Below are 15,515 nucleotides of genomic sequence, written 5' to 3'. Positions count from 1 at the left end.
GTAATTAATTGTTGTTAATGAACGCATATGAAAAAAGTTTCAAAATTTTGGCGCAAAACTGAATTTACGAGTTAAAAAAATTGGCGCTTGACTACCATATTTCCTGGCGCCTCTTGTAAATAAAGAACGAATTCTTATTGGCTCACACTTTCAACACGCGGATCACTAATATACACCGTTGATTAAACTAGATCGACGGCTCACGCATCTTTTCGCTATATACACGGATCGATAATCTGAGCCGTTAGATCTACTACTCGTTCTGATTTCTCAAATTACAAGGGTTCCCCTAGTTTCCTATAAAATCATTTTCCACATTATTTTCTCTCCACAATTCAACTCTAACTTCGATTCTTATTCAGCATCAAACTTTCTCAATCGGAAAAAAACATGTCGGGCCGTGGAAAGGGAGGAAAGGGTTTGGGCAAAGGAGGAGCCAAGCGTCACAGGAAGGTTCTGAGAGACAACATCCAGGGAATCACCAAGCCGGCGATTCGGAGACTGGCTCGTAGAGGTGGAGTCAAGCGTATCAGTGGTCTCATCTACGAGGAGACGCGTGGCGTCCTCAAGATCTTTTTGGAGAACGTTATTCGTGACGCCGTCACCTACACCGAGCACGCTAGGAGGAAGACGGTGACTGCGATGGACGTCGTCTATGCGCTGAAGAGGCAAGGGAGGACTCTCTACGGGTTCGGCGGTTAAGCGTTTTCTTAGATTCGCGTTTGCGTTTCTTTTATGGAAGTTTCTAAACAAATCATGTTCTACTTAGCGTTTGCGTTTGAATTATGTTTGGGTACGGCGTTTTATGTGTTGCGGTAGCGTTTCGTTTTATATGTAATTACGCCTTTTATCTTATGTTTTTAGCGATGCAATGTCAATGTAATCCAATGTCAAGAAATATATTCGAATTTTATTTACACAAGTCAATCTATCGTTCTTCAGATTTCGTTCATTGAAACACCTAAAGGATCATCAAAAAAACATGACTCTTTTTCTTATAACCGTCCTTGTCTCGCTACTACATCTCGTTAACGCTCGTATCTCCGTGGTTGTTCTAAGTAGTCACTGAACCGTAAAAGCAACTCACTAAAATTGCTCGTGCTGTTATCTTCTTCTTGATCACCATCAACGACAGCTTCTTCTAGCTGCAAAGCATAATCATCAATCAAGATTCCACAACACATCTGCTAACGACTCCTAATAAATACGTCTGATTTCTCTGTGAGCTGTTGTCTTCTGGCTCTTCAGTGATATGCATTGATAACCGCTGACTTCAATCGCACCACTCTCAGTCAAAGATAACTCGGAACAAGACCGGGCCTGTTCGAATGGGCCCAAACAATGGTCGGAATAAAGGCTTTTTCTTACAGAAACACTCTTGTCTGTTTAGAGTTTATTTTGTTGTTGTGTGGACCCCTTCTGAAAAAGATATTATTATTTTTCTCAAATAATTCGCCAAAAAAATAATAATATTAATAAAAAAATAATATTGGGTTTCTTCTATAATTCTAAATCTTGCTCATTCCACCTCCTTTCTATATCCGTTTTTCGATTTAGGGTACCAATCTCTGCGATCAAAATCTCCGATTCGCCGCACCATAAATCTCGTTCCGATTCTCAAATCCTTCCTTCGATTCACCTCCGCTGTTTACGAATCCGGCAGTGCGTGCTATCCTCTCCCTCCTCCTTTTTTGTACTGTGAGTGTTGTGTGAACTTAAATCTAGGGTTTTCCTACTTCAATTTCCTTCTTTTTACCACATCGCTCTACCTCGGGTTTTACTCACCCGCAGAGTTACGATTGATTTTTTTATTTTATATAAAATGGATCCATGTCAATTTCGATAGTTTTACATTTGTTTGCTGATTCATTTATCTCCCCCTGGAGACATTACCCGATCTTATTGTTTCCGGATGAACTCTTCTGGTGCTGCACCATTGTTATTTCAAAGATCTATGTCTATGTATTGTGTTTCATGTCCCAGTTTATTTTGATTGTGAGCTTCGTTGACATTTTGTCCCCTTCTCAAGCTTATTAACTCGTGTGTTTTTGTATATTCACAGATTGTTCTTGTCACCGAATGATATTTTCTCTCGCGTGATTTTTCAGCTCGTGCAATGTCAAACCTTCATGTATGTATACCTTCCCTTTTTTTTACAATTAAGATGTCTTTTTGTTAAATATTGTTTCGCCACTAATTCTTTTTGTGTTGTTGTTTGCCTTTGCAGTCATCTCTTAATGGTTCAGCTTCCAATTTACCAGACGGTTCAGGCAGATCTTTTGCTTCTTCCTATTCCGGACAGTCTGGTGCTCCTTCTCCTGGTTTTCATGGTCGGTTTGATTTTTTTTTTGATATATATATATATTTCTTTGTTCTGTAACTTACATAGCATCACCGTGTTTCTTCGTGCAGGAAATCTTCAGGGACTTCATAACCTTCATGGGAGTTATAACCTTCAAGGTACTCTCTCATCAAGAAACTCGAGTATGAATAGTCTCCCATCCCCCGGTGTTCAACAACCTAACGGGAGTTTTTCCAGTGGACGATTTGCTTCTAGTAACCTACCCGCTCCTCTCTCTCAGGTGCATCTTGGTTTAACATTCTGTGAATATATCTACTCTTTCCTTAATATATAACTTATGTGTTCAGTTATTGTTCTGTAGTTATCTCATAACAGCTCGCACGGGCACTCGGGAATCCCGAATAGAGGTGGGATTAACATTGGCAACCCTGGTTTTAGTAGTAACGCTAATGGAGGCGCCGGTTCTATTCCTGGCATTCTCTCCACTTCTCCAGGACTTGGTAACCGGAATAGTGTTCCGATGGGGATGTCCCAGCTGTTGGGAAACGCTGGTCCTCGGATAACAACGAATTCTATGGGGAACATGGTTGGTGGAGGTAACTTGAGGAATATCAGCTCTGGTGGATTGTCTATGCCTGGTCTTTCGACTTCTCGGCTAAATTTGGGAGCTAATAGCGGGTCAGGATTAGGTGTTCAGGGACAAAACCGAATGATGGGTGGACTTCCTCAAGGTTTGTATAATTTATCCAGTTCTTTACATTTTCTGTCATGGTAGTTGGTACTATGGAAAACACTATTTTACTTTTATGATTATGGGTCTTTGGAAGTGCTGTTCATAAGTGAAAGAATGATTTTCTTAATAGCAACCTAAAATAAGTAATTGTTTGAGGAAGAAATTATATCACCAGCTGGGCTCTTTTTGCTACTGTTTTCTATATTTTTGAGACTTATATGAGTAAAGATAGAGAAAGCAGACTTTGTTTTCAGCTCACATACTTTGGGATTGTATGGGGTTTGTAAGACGAGTTTGTTTTTCTTAAACTTTACAATGTTATATACGTCAACATGCAGTAAAGGAGCAGTTTCTGTGTGTAGATATAGTTAAAATCTGATTGCAAACTTTGTATGGTACAGGATCTCAAGTCATGTCTATGCTGGGGAATTCCTACCATACTGGTGGCGGCCAACTTTCGCAGAACCATCTTCAGTCAGTTAACAATATGATGCTCGGTGATCATTCCAACGATAGTTCACTTTTTGACATCAATAATGATTTCCCTCAGCTGACAAGCCGTCCTGGTTCTGCTGGTGGCACTCAAGGACAACTCGGTAGTCAATTTAACTCAAGATCTTTTGATTAAAGAAGTTCTGGAAAATATTTAATATCTCCGTTTCATATCTTGTTCCCTCATACTCTTGTGGTTTGGTTTCTAGGTTCTTTGAGGAAACAAGGTTTAGGAGTCCCGCTTGCCCAACAAAATCAGGAGTTCCGCATTCAAAATGAGGACTTTCCAGCCTTACCTGGATATAAAGGTGCTGGTCTTGTATTGTCAAAAGTTCCTCCCATGCTATTCACCAAAATTTCAATAAAGCGCATTTCCAGATGGTCCAAGTACTTAGGAAGTTCTTAAACTGCCTTCTTACTATATATATAGGTTGTTGCATCAGAAAGATTCTAAGGTGTTACCGACACATGTGTTTCTAACTGCTCTAAGCTAAACCTGCTATATATATCATTCACAAGCGTAGTAGATTTTTCGCAGGTGGTAGTTCTGATTATCCAATGGACATGCATCAGAAAGAACAGCTCCATGACAATGCTATGTCAATGATGCACTCTCAAAACTTTCCTGTAAGCTTTAGACTTGTTTCGAAATTAGTAAAATGTTTTTCCGGTTTTTTTTTATTGATATGGTTAATTTATGTTATTGATATTGTAACTATGCAGATGGCTAGATCTGGTGGTTTCAACTTGGGGGAATCATATTCATCACATCGTCCACAACAACAGCCACAGCATACTTCATCTGTAAGTGGCAGCTTCTCCTATCCCTATCTTAATCCAAGCATTGCATATCTCATATAATTGTTATTTTGACACCAGACTGGTGGGCTACAAGGTCTTGGCTTGAGACCTCTAAACTCGCCCAATCCAGTCTCAAGCAACGGGTATGACCAGCTTATTCAGCAGTATCAGCAGCAGAGACAAAACCAGTCGCAGTTTCCTGTGCAACAAATGTCATCCATGAACCAATTTAGAGACTCTGAGTTGAAAGCGGCACAAGCGGAGGCAGATCCTTTTTGCTTGCTTGGCTTGCTAGAGGTACTAAACGGGAGCAACCCTGAACTGACCTCTCTTGCTCTTGGCATCGACTTAACGACGCTAGGGTTGGATTTGAACTCAACTGGAAAACTTTACAAGACCTTTGCTTCCCCTTGGACCAATGAACCGGCGAAGACTGAGGTCGAGTTCACAGTACCAAGTTGTTACTACGCCACACCACCACCTCCGTTAACTGTAAGTGCCCCTCTTATGGATTCTGTGATTCCCTTTGCTCGAGTGTTATTTAATAACAAATGTGTAATCATTTCCGTTGGTTGCAGCGAGCAAGTTTCAAAAAGTTCTCGTATGAGTTATTGTTCTACACATTTTACAGGTTTGTTAAGAGATGAGTATTCAACATCTTATGAATCATCTTTGTTTTCAATCTAACACATTGACTTTGTTCTAATTATTTGTTCCAGTATGCCAAAAGACGAAGCACAGCTATACGCAGCAGATGAACTGTATGTTTTTCTCTTTCTCTACCAGCAATCGTTGATTATTCGTTTACTCCACGCTCTTGGGCTGAGGCTTTGGTTGATTGACATCTTGCAGTTATGAAAGATGTTGGTTTTACCACAAGGAACTGAGATTATGGTTCTTCAGAGTTGGAGAGCCTTTGGTAAGAACAGCTGCATATGAAAGAGGAACATACGAGTGCCTCGATCCAAACTCGTTCAAAACAGTCAGAAAGGTAAGTCGAAAATATGTATTTCTTGATATTTGGATTTAGATTGTAATTAGTGTGTAATGTTTCTTTTGGGGGGGATGGTTATTGCAGGAACATTTTGTTGTCCAGTACGAGCACATGGAAAAGAGACCAAGCTTGCTGCAGCATTGACTTCAAGTAGGTTTGTTCAATTATTAGAATCTTTACAATGTAAAGCTTTGTTCTCTTTTTTTTTTCATGCAAGCTCCTTCCATTATTTAGGAACCAAAACCATCTTCACAATTTTCAATTTTCAACCGCAGAAGACTACCATATAAGATTATATTTTAATTTTCTTCTTTTTCTGTGTCTTTTCATAAATGATATCTAGTCTCTTGACCAAGCATGCAAGAACGGGTAAGTAACCTGTTTAGCAATCAATCGAATAATCAATAAACTAGATTTCCTTTTTTCACTTGTTTAGTAATTGGTGTTTGTTCTAAGCAAAACGTGGCTCAGTTCTGATATGTATTTATACAAGATGTCAAAAACCCATTAATAGGGTGTTTAGTATGCCAAGACCTATATTAATTTTTCTTGATTCTGCAACATTTATATAATTCGATATTAGCAGTTGCAGTATTGTATTCGAATAGAGTTGTTTATATCTGAAAGCTATGTTTACTCTGGTAATAAAGAATGTCTGATATATAGTTAGTTGTCTCAACGTTATAAAGCTATAACTTTTTATTGGCATTGTTATCAGAGTTCTGTTAGGTGCTGAGTATAATTTTGGGTCGTAAGCAAAATAATATACAAGATGGGTCCTAATTAAGATGGGCTTTAATCAAAAGCCATCTTCACGGAGCTCGTATCTCAAAGGGAGATATGATACCCAAAGAACAGAAAAACTGCACGTCGTTTATAAGTCAACCAAGGAATGCACGTCGTCTCGTGTCAACAACCGAAACTTCCTGAAATGCCAAGAAAAATCTGGTCACTTTTAGACTCTAGACAATAAGCGAAGGTTTTAGAAAAAGTGTGCACTTTCTAATTCAAGAAACTCAAAGAACGTTCTCTCTTCATCCTCCGCTACCTTATATATACTGACCTTTCATCTGATCTAAGACATCAGATCAAAGAACAAAAAGAAACAAGAAAACAAGCAAAGTTAACTCGCTCAAGAAACAACAACAATGTCTCTAGTTCCAAGCCTTTTCGGAGGACGCAGGTCAAACGTTTTCGATCCGTTCTCACTAGACGCATGGGATCCATTCGAGGGCTTCTTCACTCCTTCCGCGTTAGCAAACGCTTCCGGCTCAACCGCTCGTGACATTGCAGCGTTTACGAACGCGAGGGTGGACTGGAAGGAGACGCCCGAGGCACACGTGTTCAAAGCTGATTTGCCAGGGCTGAAGAAAGAAGAGGTGAAGGTTGAGGTTGAAGACAAGAACATACTTCAGATAAGCGGAGAGAGGAGCAAGGAGAACGAAGAGAAGAACGACAAGTGGCACCGCGTGGAGAGGGCAAGCGGGAAGTTCATGAGGAGGTTTAAGTTGCCGGAGAATGCGAAGATGGAGGAGGTGAAGGCGACAATGGAGAACGGTGTGCTAACGGTTATGGTGCCGAAAGCGCCTGAGAAGAAGCCTGAAGTTAAGTCTATTGATATCTCTGGCTAAGCCACTGGGGAGGAAGATGAATGATTGAAGATTTGGTGTGTGGAATAAAAAGCGTGTTTGATTTAAAAGTTTGTGTTATCTTTTAGTTTGTTGTGTTGTGAAATTGTGGCTTTTCTTAAACCGTGAATGTAAGATGTTATTACAGTGAATAAACGAATGTTTCTATAGTCTCCATGAATGTAAGATATTATAAGTTAAGATAGGCTCATGATGTTAGTAGTTGTTCAAGCTGATAGACAGAAAACTTAGAAAACTGATGGACTCATTATCATCTTTTGACACTTCGATAAAAAAGTTTCAAAAAGAAAATAAAGGTAAACAGGAATCAAAAAGAAAACAACAAAACAAGTGAGACACTAAAAAGCAATACGAAGCAATTCATGATCAATAGTCCTAGTGTCTTTTTAATTTGCTAGCAAGGGATTTCCTGGCTGAATTTCCATATAATCCAAGCTTTCTGTCATTTTTTTCAAAATGAACTATTAATTAACACAGTAAGTATAAATCAATCTATCTCCATTTGAAGCATACCTTTATGAGTAATCTTTCTAGTGATATAGTTTTGAATTCTGAATTCTTTAATATTTTATTTTCTGTGCACTGGCTTAACTCATTTTTGATGTTTTCGGAAGGGTTTGTGGTGCACCACTTACCTCACCACTTTTTCTAAACTAAGCTGAGTAGTATAAAACAATCAAAATAAACACCTAGTGCATGGCAAAAAGATGTTAAAAATAGTTGGAAAATAAACGAAACATTTAAAACACTATATAAACTTATGGCGAGATCAATCTCCGCATGGGTTATTTGGACCCCAACAACGACTCCATAATCTATATTGTTTAAGCTTTAAGACCAGCGAATCATCTCAAAGACATCAAAAGTTGTTCCATTAATGTGTTACATGAGCTATATCATCTAGCAGAGTCACTAAAATGCATTTTCCTAATCAAGATATTCTTCTTGCTTAGCAATTTTTTATTCGATACAGTTAAAGAGTGGAGACTGAGCTGTGATTTTGTTACGTAGGTTTGAAAATGCCTATAATTGTCTAACTAATTCATGATTTTTCCTTAAATCAAGGAGAATGGGACCGAAAATAGCAGACTTTCATGGTGTGATGTGATTGCCTATATATATCATTCAACCAGTAATGTCTTTTTCTTTCTTAGTTCTTGTGGTTGCCAGTGTGATCATCCTAAAGGTCTTAAACAAAAATATTATGTGAAATTTTTTTTTTTGTCATCAAAAGCTTTATTTCAAACTTAAACCGGTCCTATCGTACTAGCCTCGTGAGCTAGCGGAATAGAGACCATACTGTCAACCAACATGTAGTGTAAATCACGTGATCGGGCCTCTTTTGCAAGAGCATCCGCACGGAAGTTCAAAGAACGAGGTATAAAACTCAGCGAAAAGGAAATAAAAGAAGTTCTCAGTGCCTCAATGGCATCAAGCTCTGGATCAAGTGCTGGCCACTTCTTAGAGAAGTTGATGATGTGTACCAGCTGTTGACAGTCTGATTCCAAGCGTACCTGCTGGAACCCACGGCTACTAAGCTCCTCCATAGCCCACACTAAACTCTCCGCTTCCGCATGTAGTGGGGATGGGACGTTGATTAGTTTCCTTTGCCCTCGCATTACCTCCATGTCGCCATCGAACACAATAAAACTCAGCCCCACTCCAGTATCTTCTAGGACCCAAGACGCGTCGAGCTGGCATCTCCATCGTCCCACCCTTTCTTGTTCCTCCACTTCCGCTATCCTCTCATTCCCGTCGTCTGCTGCTTCCAAGATGTCCGGCAGGATCTGCGCTAGCTTCCATGTTGTAGCTTCCGAAACCGCTAGTTGCAGGGTATCCACAGGTGATATATCCTTGTTATTAAAACATTTATCGTTTCGTGCCTTCCATAAGTACCAGATCAACCATGGAAAGAAGGCCGTGCTCTCAGCTCTGCTAGGATCTGTTTGCAAATTCAGTAGCATATCAAAGTTAACAAAGATTGAGGAACTCGGGAAGACCCCCGGAGACGTCGGGACTGTCGATAATGCCCAACTTTGAATCGCTGGCGGGCATTCAAAGATGATATGGTTAATCGTTTCATTCTCCGCACCACAGCGTTGACAGACCGAGTCGTTACCGCAATGTCTTTCTTTTAGCTTGCTCGCTGAGGCGACATATCCAGACAGAGCTTGCCACAGAAAATGCTTGATTTTCCGCGGCGCCTTAAGTCTCCAAACCTTCTTCTTTAAACCATTGCAACTCGGTCCCAGGCTTATGTCCCCACGCAGCTTTTTCCGTTGTTCAACTGCAATGGTGTACCCAGACCTCACTGTGTATACCCCCGACTTTGTATGCTTCCAGCTGTAGCCGTCCTTGCGTCCCGTTTTGCTGATCCTAAGTGTGAGAATACGAGATACATCATCGGCAGCAATAAATTCATTTATAACGCCAACATTCCATTCAGCCTTGTCGACATCAATAAGGTGGTGGACTTTAAGATCAGTATCCATGATCACTGTCTTTGGTTTCGCCGCGCGAGCAGGTTCCGTAGGGATCCATGCGTCTTCCCAAACTTTCGTGTCTGCCCCTGTTCCTATCGTCCTCTTGATTCCACCGATGAGAATCGGTCTAGCTGCCATCAAGCTGTTCCACCCAAAAGATGGGGAATTTGCTTTACCTATTACAAGTGGATTCGAGTGTCTGTAGTATCTACCTTTAAGAACTCTTGCTAGAAGGGACTCGGGATGTGTAAGCAGACGCCATACTTGTTTAGCGAGAAGGGCCAGGTTGAAATCTCGGAAATCTCGGAAGCCCAAGCCTCCTTCCTCTACTGGTACACAGATTTTGTCCCATGCCACCCAATGCATCCCCCGATTGTTATTGCTTGTACTCCACCAGAAACGCGCCACTGCGGCGGATAGTTTGTTACAGATCTCTAAAGGTATCAAGTAACACGACATCACATAAGTCGGTACTGACTGGGCCACTGATTTGATTTGCACCTCTTTACCACCCTTTGATAATAGTTTACCTGACCAAGAGTTGATCTTTCCATTCATCCTCTCTTGAACGAAAGAAAAAACTTGTTTCTTTGATCCACAAATCTTTTCCGGCATTCCCAGGTACATTCCCATTCCTCCTTCGTTGTTAATATTGAGTGATCTTTTCAGATCGGTTTTTGTGGACGCTATGACCTTAGAACCGAACAGAACTGAAGATTTAGACTTGTTCAGTTGTTGTCCTGAGGCTTTCCCATAGACGTCAATGATGCGAACCAGTTCCCTGCATTGAGATTGCTCCGCTTTGCAGAAGAAGAGGCTGTCATCGGCGAAGAGTAAATGAGAGATGGCGGGGCTCCCTCTAGCAATCTTGATACCCGTAATAGTTTGATCTCTCTCCGCTTGTTTTATATGCGAGATCAGAACTTCCGTGCATAAAATAAATAGGAACGGAGACAGCGGATCGCCCTGTCGGAGACCCCGGGACGGCACGATCCTCCCTTTGGCCTCTCCGTTTATCAAGACTTGGTACGAGACGGAGGTAATGCATTTCATTATCCTTGCCACCCATATATGATCGAAGCCAAATTTTAGAAGTAGGGCTTCCATAAACCTCCATTCTACGCGATCGTAAGCTTTACTCATATCAGTTTTGATCGCCACGAACTTCCCTTTGCAGCTAGGATTTGTACGAAGCGCGTGAAACATTTCTTGGGCCACAAGGATATTATCAGTGATGAGCCTCTCTGCCACAAACGCAGATTGCGTCTCTGAAATGATCTTCGGCAGGATACTTTTCAGCCTAGATGATAAGATTTTTGAGATGATCTTATATCCCACATTGCAGAGACTGATCGGCCTAAGTTCAGTCATCGCCTCCGGTCTTTCAGTCTTTGGTATTAGACATATATTAGTCATGTTTAGTCTCTCATCAAGCTCCCCCGTATCAAAGAAACCCCTGACCATATTGCAGACATCCTTCCCAACCGAGCTCCAAAAGCGTTGGTAAAAGAGGCTAGTCATGCCGTCTGGACCAGGCGCCTTCTCCGGGTTAATCGCAAAAGTAGCATTTTTAATCTCCTCATCTTGAGGGATACGAAGTAGATTCTGATTCATGTCCTCTGAGACTGTCGCGGTAATAAACCGGAGGGATTCTTCAATGGTGTCTGGGTTTGTCGTAGTGAACAACGTCTGGAAATAGTCAACAGCGACTGCCTCTATATCGTCCTCTTTGTAAACCCATTGATTCATCGAGTTTCTCAGGCGAGTAATTCTGTTGCGTGCTCGTCTTTGTTTGGTCTTCGCATGAAAATATCTTGTGTTCCTATCTCCTTCTCGCAGCAATATAACTCGACTTTTCTGCTTCCAATAAAGCTCCTCTTCCCTATATGCTTCACAGAGTTTCCACTTCAATTCCAGTTCTTCTTCGCTTGAGATCATCTCGTCGTTTTGCACTTGATCTAGTTTTTGCTTTAAGCTTTCAATAAGCTTTGCGCTGTTGGTGGGATTCCGTTTCTTCCACCTTGAGATGGACCTGCGAGTCCTACAGATTTTGTCATAAAGCTCCAGGTCGGGTTCCATCTTTAGTGCCTCCCATTCTCCCTTAACAGTGTCGATGAAACCTTCTTTACCAAACCAGTTACGGTCGAAACGAAAGTTTCTTTTTCCGCGAGCCCCTCTGTTTTGAAACCTCGCTAAGATGGGCCGGTGGTCAGATCCCCAGCGCAACAAATACTCCACATAAGTGTGGGAAAATACATTATGCCAATCTTCATTTCCGACGGCTCTGTCCAGCCTACATTGCACCCGTCCTGCTCTGGTTCTTCCTGCCCATGAAAAAATGTTCCCTTTAGATGGAAACTCAATCATCCCGCACCCTGCAAGCATGTTTTTAAACGGCAGGAAAGAGCTTTCTGGTCGTTTTCGCCCCCCTCTTTTCTCCAAATTGCTAAGTATTTAACGTGAAATGAAGTTAAAAGTACGCGTAATTAACGCCAAGTATTTTGTAAACATGCCACATAACGAGGAGATAAGATCTGTGTTACGTTTGTATAGAAATATAACGTGAGGTTCCGTATCTCAAGTCTCCGAATAAAAGTCATTAATGAATACATATGATAAGATTCACTATCGTTCTCAACCTCTCTGTCATGTTACAAATTTAATGCAATGCATTATTCGGTAAGCCATTGAATTCGTAACCAACTTGGAGTTACATATACGGTATACCACCGAAAATAACATTTAGTCAAAAGACTCCGCAACATAATTTCAAACTAAATTAGTTGCGAGACTGCGAGTGATAGCGACACATACTATATACAAGTTTGTCTTTGTACTAACTAAATCTTCAAGCGTCGGAAACAATCATCGTATTTTCTTTTGTCGTTAATAAACACAAAATTCCAAAAAATTATCGAATGATTATTATGGTATAACGATAATTCGATGAATAATTTAACATATTAATTATATGACACGATCATACATAATCACTGTATGCACTTAACCACATCAACTAAAACAAAAATTTAATATATCACGAGATTCTCATTCAATGGCTACGTCCTCCACGAGATTTAACCGTAGTCGACGAACCGGTTCCGGATCCGGAACCTGAGCCTTTTGTCGACGCACTCCCTGACCCTCTACTTCCAAAGTAAAGATCCGACAAGTAGTTTCCAATATCTTCAGGGGTATACCTGACATTAAACCCATCTCCTCCCAAACCGAACCGGTTCACCTCGCAAAACTCGGCACAAACCGGCACGAGCTTCCCACTCAACGAGATTTTGATCCAGTCCCTAAGTTTCGGGTCGGGCACCACCCACGACATCTGTTTCCGGTACGCCGCCTCGAACTCGTCGTTAAACCTACCGAACAGCTCTCTAGCCTCCTCCGGCGCAATCTCCTCCTTAGGATTTTCCGGTAACGACGTTACCACTTTCCCCCACGCGAGCTTCTCGAACTTCTCCGCGTACTGCTTCACCTTCCCCTCGTGCCTCACCACCCAATCCTCCCCGAGAAGAACCTTCAAGCCAGGCGACGAACGCACCTTAACGACGACGTATTGGAGATTGTTCGCGAGGAAGAGGTAAGACAGCGCCACGTCTTTGTACGGCTGAGCTTTGCCGTCGATCTTACAAAGAGTCAGGAGGATCACCCACGCGATACGTACCGACACCGGAGACGAGTACAGCTCCTCCGGACGAGCGTCATCTCCGGCGAAAGACTCCGGCGACGGAGACGGCGAGGTTATCTGCCAGTTCTCGAAGATCACGGCGATGGACTCGTCGTAGTCCGCGAGGAAGGAGAGGTAGTTCATGACGTAGCGCGTGAGAGGGTGAACGCCGCCGCCGACGACCGGCGTTCTGGAGGTTTCCTTCTGAATCGCCGTTTCGAAGTCCGTCATCATGAGCCTCGCCGCGTCGCCGAGTTTCGCCAGCGAGTTGATCACCTGAGCTCTGACGGCGGCGGCCGAGTCGAAGAAGAAGATGGACTCGATCTCGACGAAGAGGCTCGCGAGGGACTCGTACATGTCGAGGAACCGGAACATTTTCTCCGGCGAGAGTTTCTTGATCTTGGCCGCGTTCTCCGGGAAGGTGAAGAGAGTCAACGCTCCTTCTTGAGTGATGTCGGTGAAGGAGGACTCGACTATGTTGAGGGAGGAGGAGAAGACGTGATCGGCGAGAAGCCTCTCTCCGAAAAAGAGGGACCTAACGGCTAGCTTGACAGCTGGCAGCCAGGTCCTGATCTTGGACTCGAGAGTGTCCCAGTCCATTTTTTGAACCTGGTGGAGAGTGAATCTCTCCACCGCTAAGCCGTGGAGCGTCTCGTCGACGATCGATCTCCGTACTGTTTTGTAGACTTTCACGCATTCTTTGGCGTATCCGGTTGAGATCATGCAGTCAGCAATCATCTTGAGATCGTCCATTGCGTCGGAATCTCCCCCGGAGAATCTATGTTCTTCTGCGGCGTTCTCTTCGTAGAAGGTTTCGTCTTCGGAGTCGGAGACGCTGGTTGGTGTCGATGCGAATCTAGACGATCTGTAGGATCGGACTGAGACGCATTCAGGGTCTAGATACTGTCGGTTCTCCTTCAGGACACGGTGGAATTCTGATTCGAGAAGGTTCATAGCTGACTGCATTAGGTTCTGAGCGTAGACTAGCTTTTCAGATGAGGGGTTGACGGCGGCTAAACGGTGCATCGTGATGTGTAGATGCCTGACGGCTTCAGCGAACTCCTCTGCTTCGCGACGACTGTTGGTGGAGAAGAGGTGTGCATCGGAAGAAGGAGAAGGAGAAGTCCATTTGGATATGACTGTGTTGATTTTGCTGATACACTCTTGTACAGCTGACTCGGCGAGTGTTTGGTGAGCTGGCTGTTTCTCCTGTGGAGGAGATGATCGGAACAAGTGTTTCCCCATAATCTCAAAACTCTGTTTTGTTTGTTGCTTTATTTGGTTTTCTTGCCTCTTTGTTTCTTCTGTAAAAAAAAAAACTTTGTTTTTACTAAAAAAGAGAAGTTTATGGTTGGTTTGTAATGAAGTTGAAGCAGAATAGCAGATACGATAGGAGGATGGTATATATATAGAAATATAGTATTATTATGTAGATGTGCAATGAAAGGTTGGCCGATGTATATATGTACGTATAGATATGAGGAGGGAAAGTGTTCACTAGTCAAACGCGGCAACAGATACGACATGACATTTGATAAAGTCAAAGCGAGGAGTTAGTTTAGTCTATTCTGACCAAAGTTACATTCATTGCCTTTGATCTGCAGACTGCTGCCTGTGAATTTTTGTAAATTTACCGTTACAATTATAAGTGCTAGTTAATATTGGAGAGTATAAGTTATAATTGACGTCAACTAATAATATAGCGAGTACTGTTTTGTACGATTACTGTAACTGAATGCACCAAAATTGTTACAAATACACCAACGGTGTCAATATTGAATGTCAACAAATTGTCAAACTTGCAGACTTGCAGTACTATATATACTAGTATTCTTATCTCAAAAATCATTGGCTTTTGTAAATGGGTAAGTTGTTGGAACATGATTTAAAAAATAAATCTGGTTCGGTAAATATCTAATGGAAACAGGATAAATTGATAATAATCGCATGATCAACGACGAAGCCCAACTATTTCGATTCAAATGGTTATTTGCGTATGAGTTTAACGGATAATAACCAAGACTTAGTTATCTTGCGGTTAAACGGTTATGCAACATGCCGAGATCTCCGAAATAAAACACGACACATGCGTACTAGATAGGCGAAGTAGTTGGAGCGAGCTTGGTAGTATAAAAGACAAATACATTACCGGGTGATTGTGGTAAAGTGGTAAAGAGGCGGAGTTGGAACGCTAAGAGGTTTAGTCTGGATTTCTCCGTGAATCTGGATATTCCCAGATTAATCAAAAAAAATACAAAATCATCATTTCATACACTTTTTGACTAATTCATTTGAAAATACAAATATTTTTTTCGAGTTGTATTATCTTGTTATATTCTTTGTATTCAACACATTTATTGTCAATAATATTAGTAAAATTCA

General features: G+C 41.8%; 4 protein-coding genes and 1 non-coding gene across 6 annotated transcripts; 3 read left to right on the top strand and 2 right to left on the bottom strand.

Annotated features, from left to right (window-relative positions):
- Window positions 1-282: 282 nt before the first annotated feature.
- Window positions 283-927, top strand: LOC106436220 (histone H4). The gene has a single exon (XM_013877180.3). The coding sequence runs from the start codon at window positions 391-393 to the stop codon at window positions 700-702; it is 312 nt and encodes a 103-aa protein (XP_013732634.1). The 5' UTR covers window positions 283-390; the 3' UTR covers window positions 703-927.
- A 533-nt stretch (window positions 928-1,460) lies between these two features.
- On the top strand, window positions 1,461-5,637 carry LOC106436229 (probable NOT transcription complex subunit VIP2). 2 transcript variants are annotated; one of them, XM_013877195.3, is made up of 14 exons: window positions 1,461-1,662; window positions 2,063-2,131; window positions 2,228-2,330; window positions 2,413-2,582; window positions 2,664-3,033; window positions 3,437-3,631; window positions 3,737-3,835; window positions 4,066-4,154; window positions 4,251-4,331; window positions 4,407-4,820; window positions 4,907-4,959; window positions 5,048-5,089; window positions 5,181-5,319; window positions 5,407-5,637. In XM_013877195.3, exons 2-14 carry the CDS (start codon window positions 2,117-2,119, stop codon window positions 5,464-5,466), a joined length of 1,830 nt encoding a protein of 609 aa, XP_013732649.1. In that variant the 5' UTR covers window positions 1,461-1,662; window positions 2,063-2,116; the 3' UTR covers window positions 5,467-5,637. The 2 variants fall into 2 exon arrangements, with proteins under 2 accessions (XP_013732649.1, XP_013732643.1); XM_013877189.3 differs by having other exon boundaries at window positions 1,469-1,698.
- LOC125607329 lies at window positions 2,256-2,330 on the bottom strand. The gene has a single exon (XR_007338489.1). It is a non-coding gene; the product is annotated as a small nucleolar RNA snoR35 (small nucleolar RNA).
- A 622-nt stretch (window positions 5,638-6,259) lies between the features above and the next one.
- LOC106443275 (18.1 kDa class I heat shock protein) lies at window positions 6,260-7,224 on the top strand. Its single transcript, XM_013884847.3, has one exon. It carries the CDS (start codon window positions 6,471-6,473, stop codon window positions 6,951-6,953), a length of 483 nt encoding a protein of 160 aa, XP_013740301.1. The 5' UTR covers window positions 6,260-6,470; the 3' UTR covers window positions 6,954-7,224.
- Window positions 7,225-12,396: 5,172 nt separating this feature from the next.
- On the bottom strand, window positions 12,397-14,563 carry LOC106436242 (exocyst complex component EXO70H1-like). Its single transcript, XM_013877204.3, has one exon. It carries the CDS (start codon window positions 14,376-14,378, stop codon window positions 12,507-12,509), a length of 1,872 nt encoding a protein of 623 aa, XP_013732658.2. The 5' UTR covers window positions 14,379-14,563; the 3' UTR covers window positions 12,397-12,506.
- Between the last annotated feature and the right edge of the window lie 952 nt (window positions 14,564-15,515).

This window comes from Brassica napus, chromosome A3, assembly GCF_020379485.1.
Source record: "Brassica napus cultivar Da-Ae chromosome A3, Da-Ae, whole genome shotgun sequence".
Classification (NCBI taxonomy): Eukaryota; Viridiplantae; Streptophyta; class Magnoliopsida; order Brassicales; family Brassicaceae; genus Brassica; species Brassica napus.
The sequence above is the reverse complement of the archived record's forward strand: the minus strand, read 5'-3'. Positions and strand labels throughout refer to the sequence as shown.

Bases quoted from the DNA above. Each gene is read 5' to 3' on its own strand.
- LOC106436242 (XM_013877204.3), bottom strand. From the start codon at position 14,378: ATGGGGAAACACTTGTTCCGATCATCTCCTCCACAGGAGAAACAGCCA.
- LOC106436220 (XM_013877180.3), top strand. From the start codon at position 391: ATGTCGGGCCGTGGAAAGGGAGGAAAGGGTTTGGGCAAAGGAGGAGCC.
- LOC106436229 (XM_013877195.3), top strand. The intron at 3,836-4,065 runs GTGCTGGTCTTG...GATTTTTCGCAG, and splicing joins AGCCTTACCTGGATATAAAG to GTGGTAGTTCTGATTATCCA. The intron at 4,155-4,250 runs GTAAGCTTTAGA...GTAACTATGCAG, and splicing joins TGCACTCTCAAAACTTTCCT to ATGGCTAGATCTGGTGGTTT.
- LOC106443275 (XM_013884847.3), top strand. From the start codon at position 6,471: ATGTCTCTAGTTCCAAGCCTTTTCGGAGGACGCAGGTCAAACGTTTTC.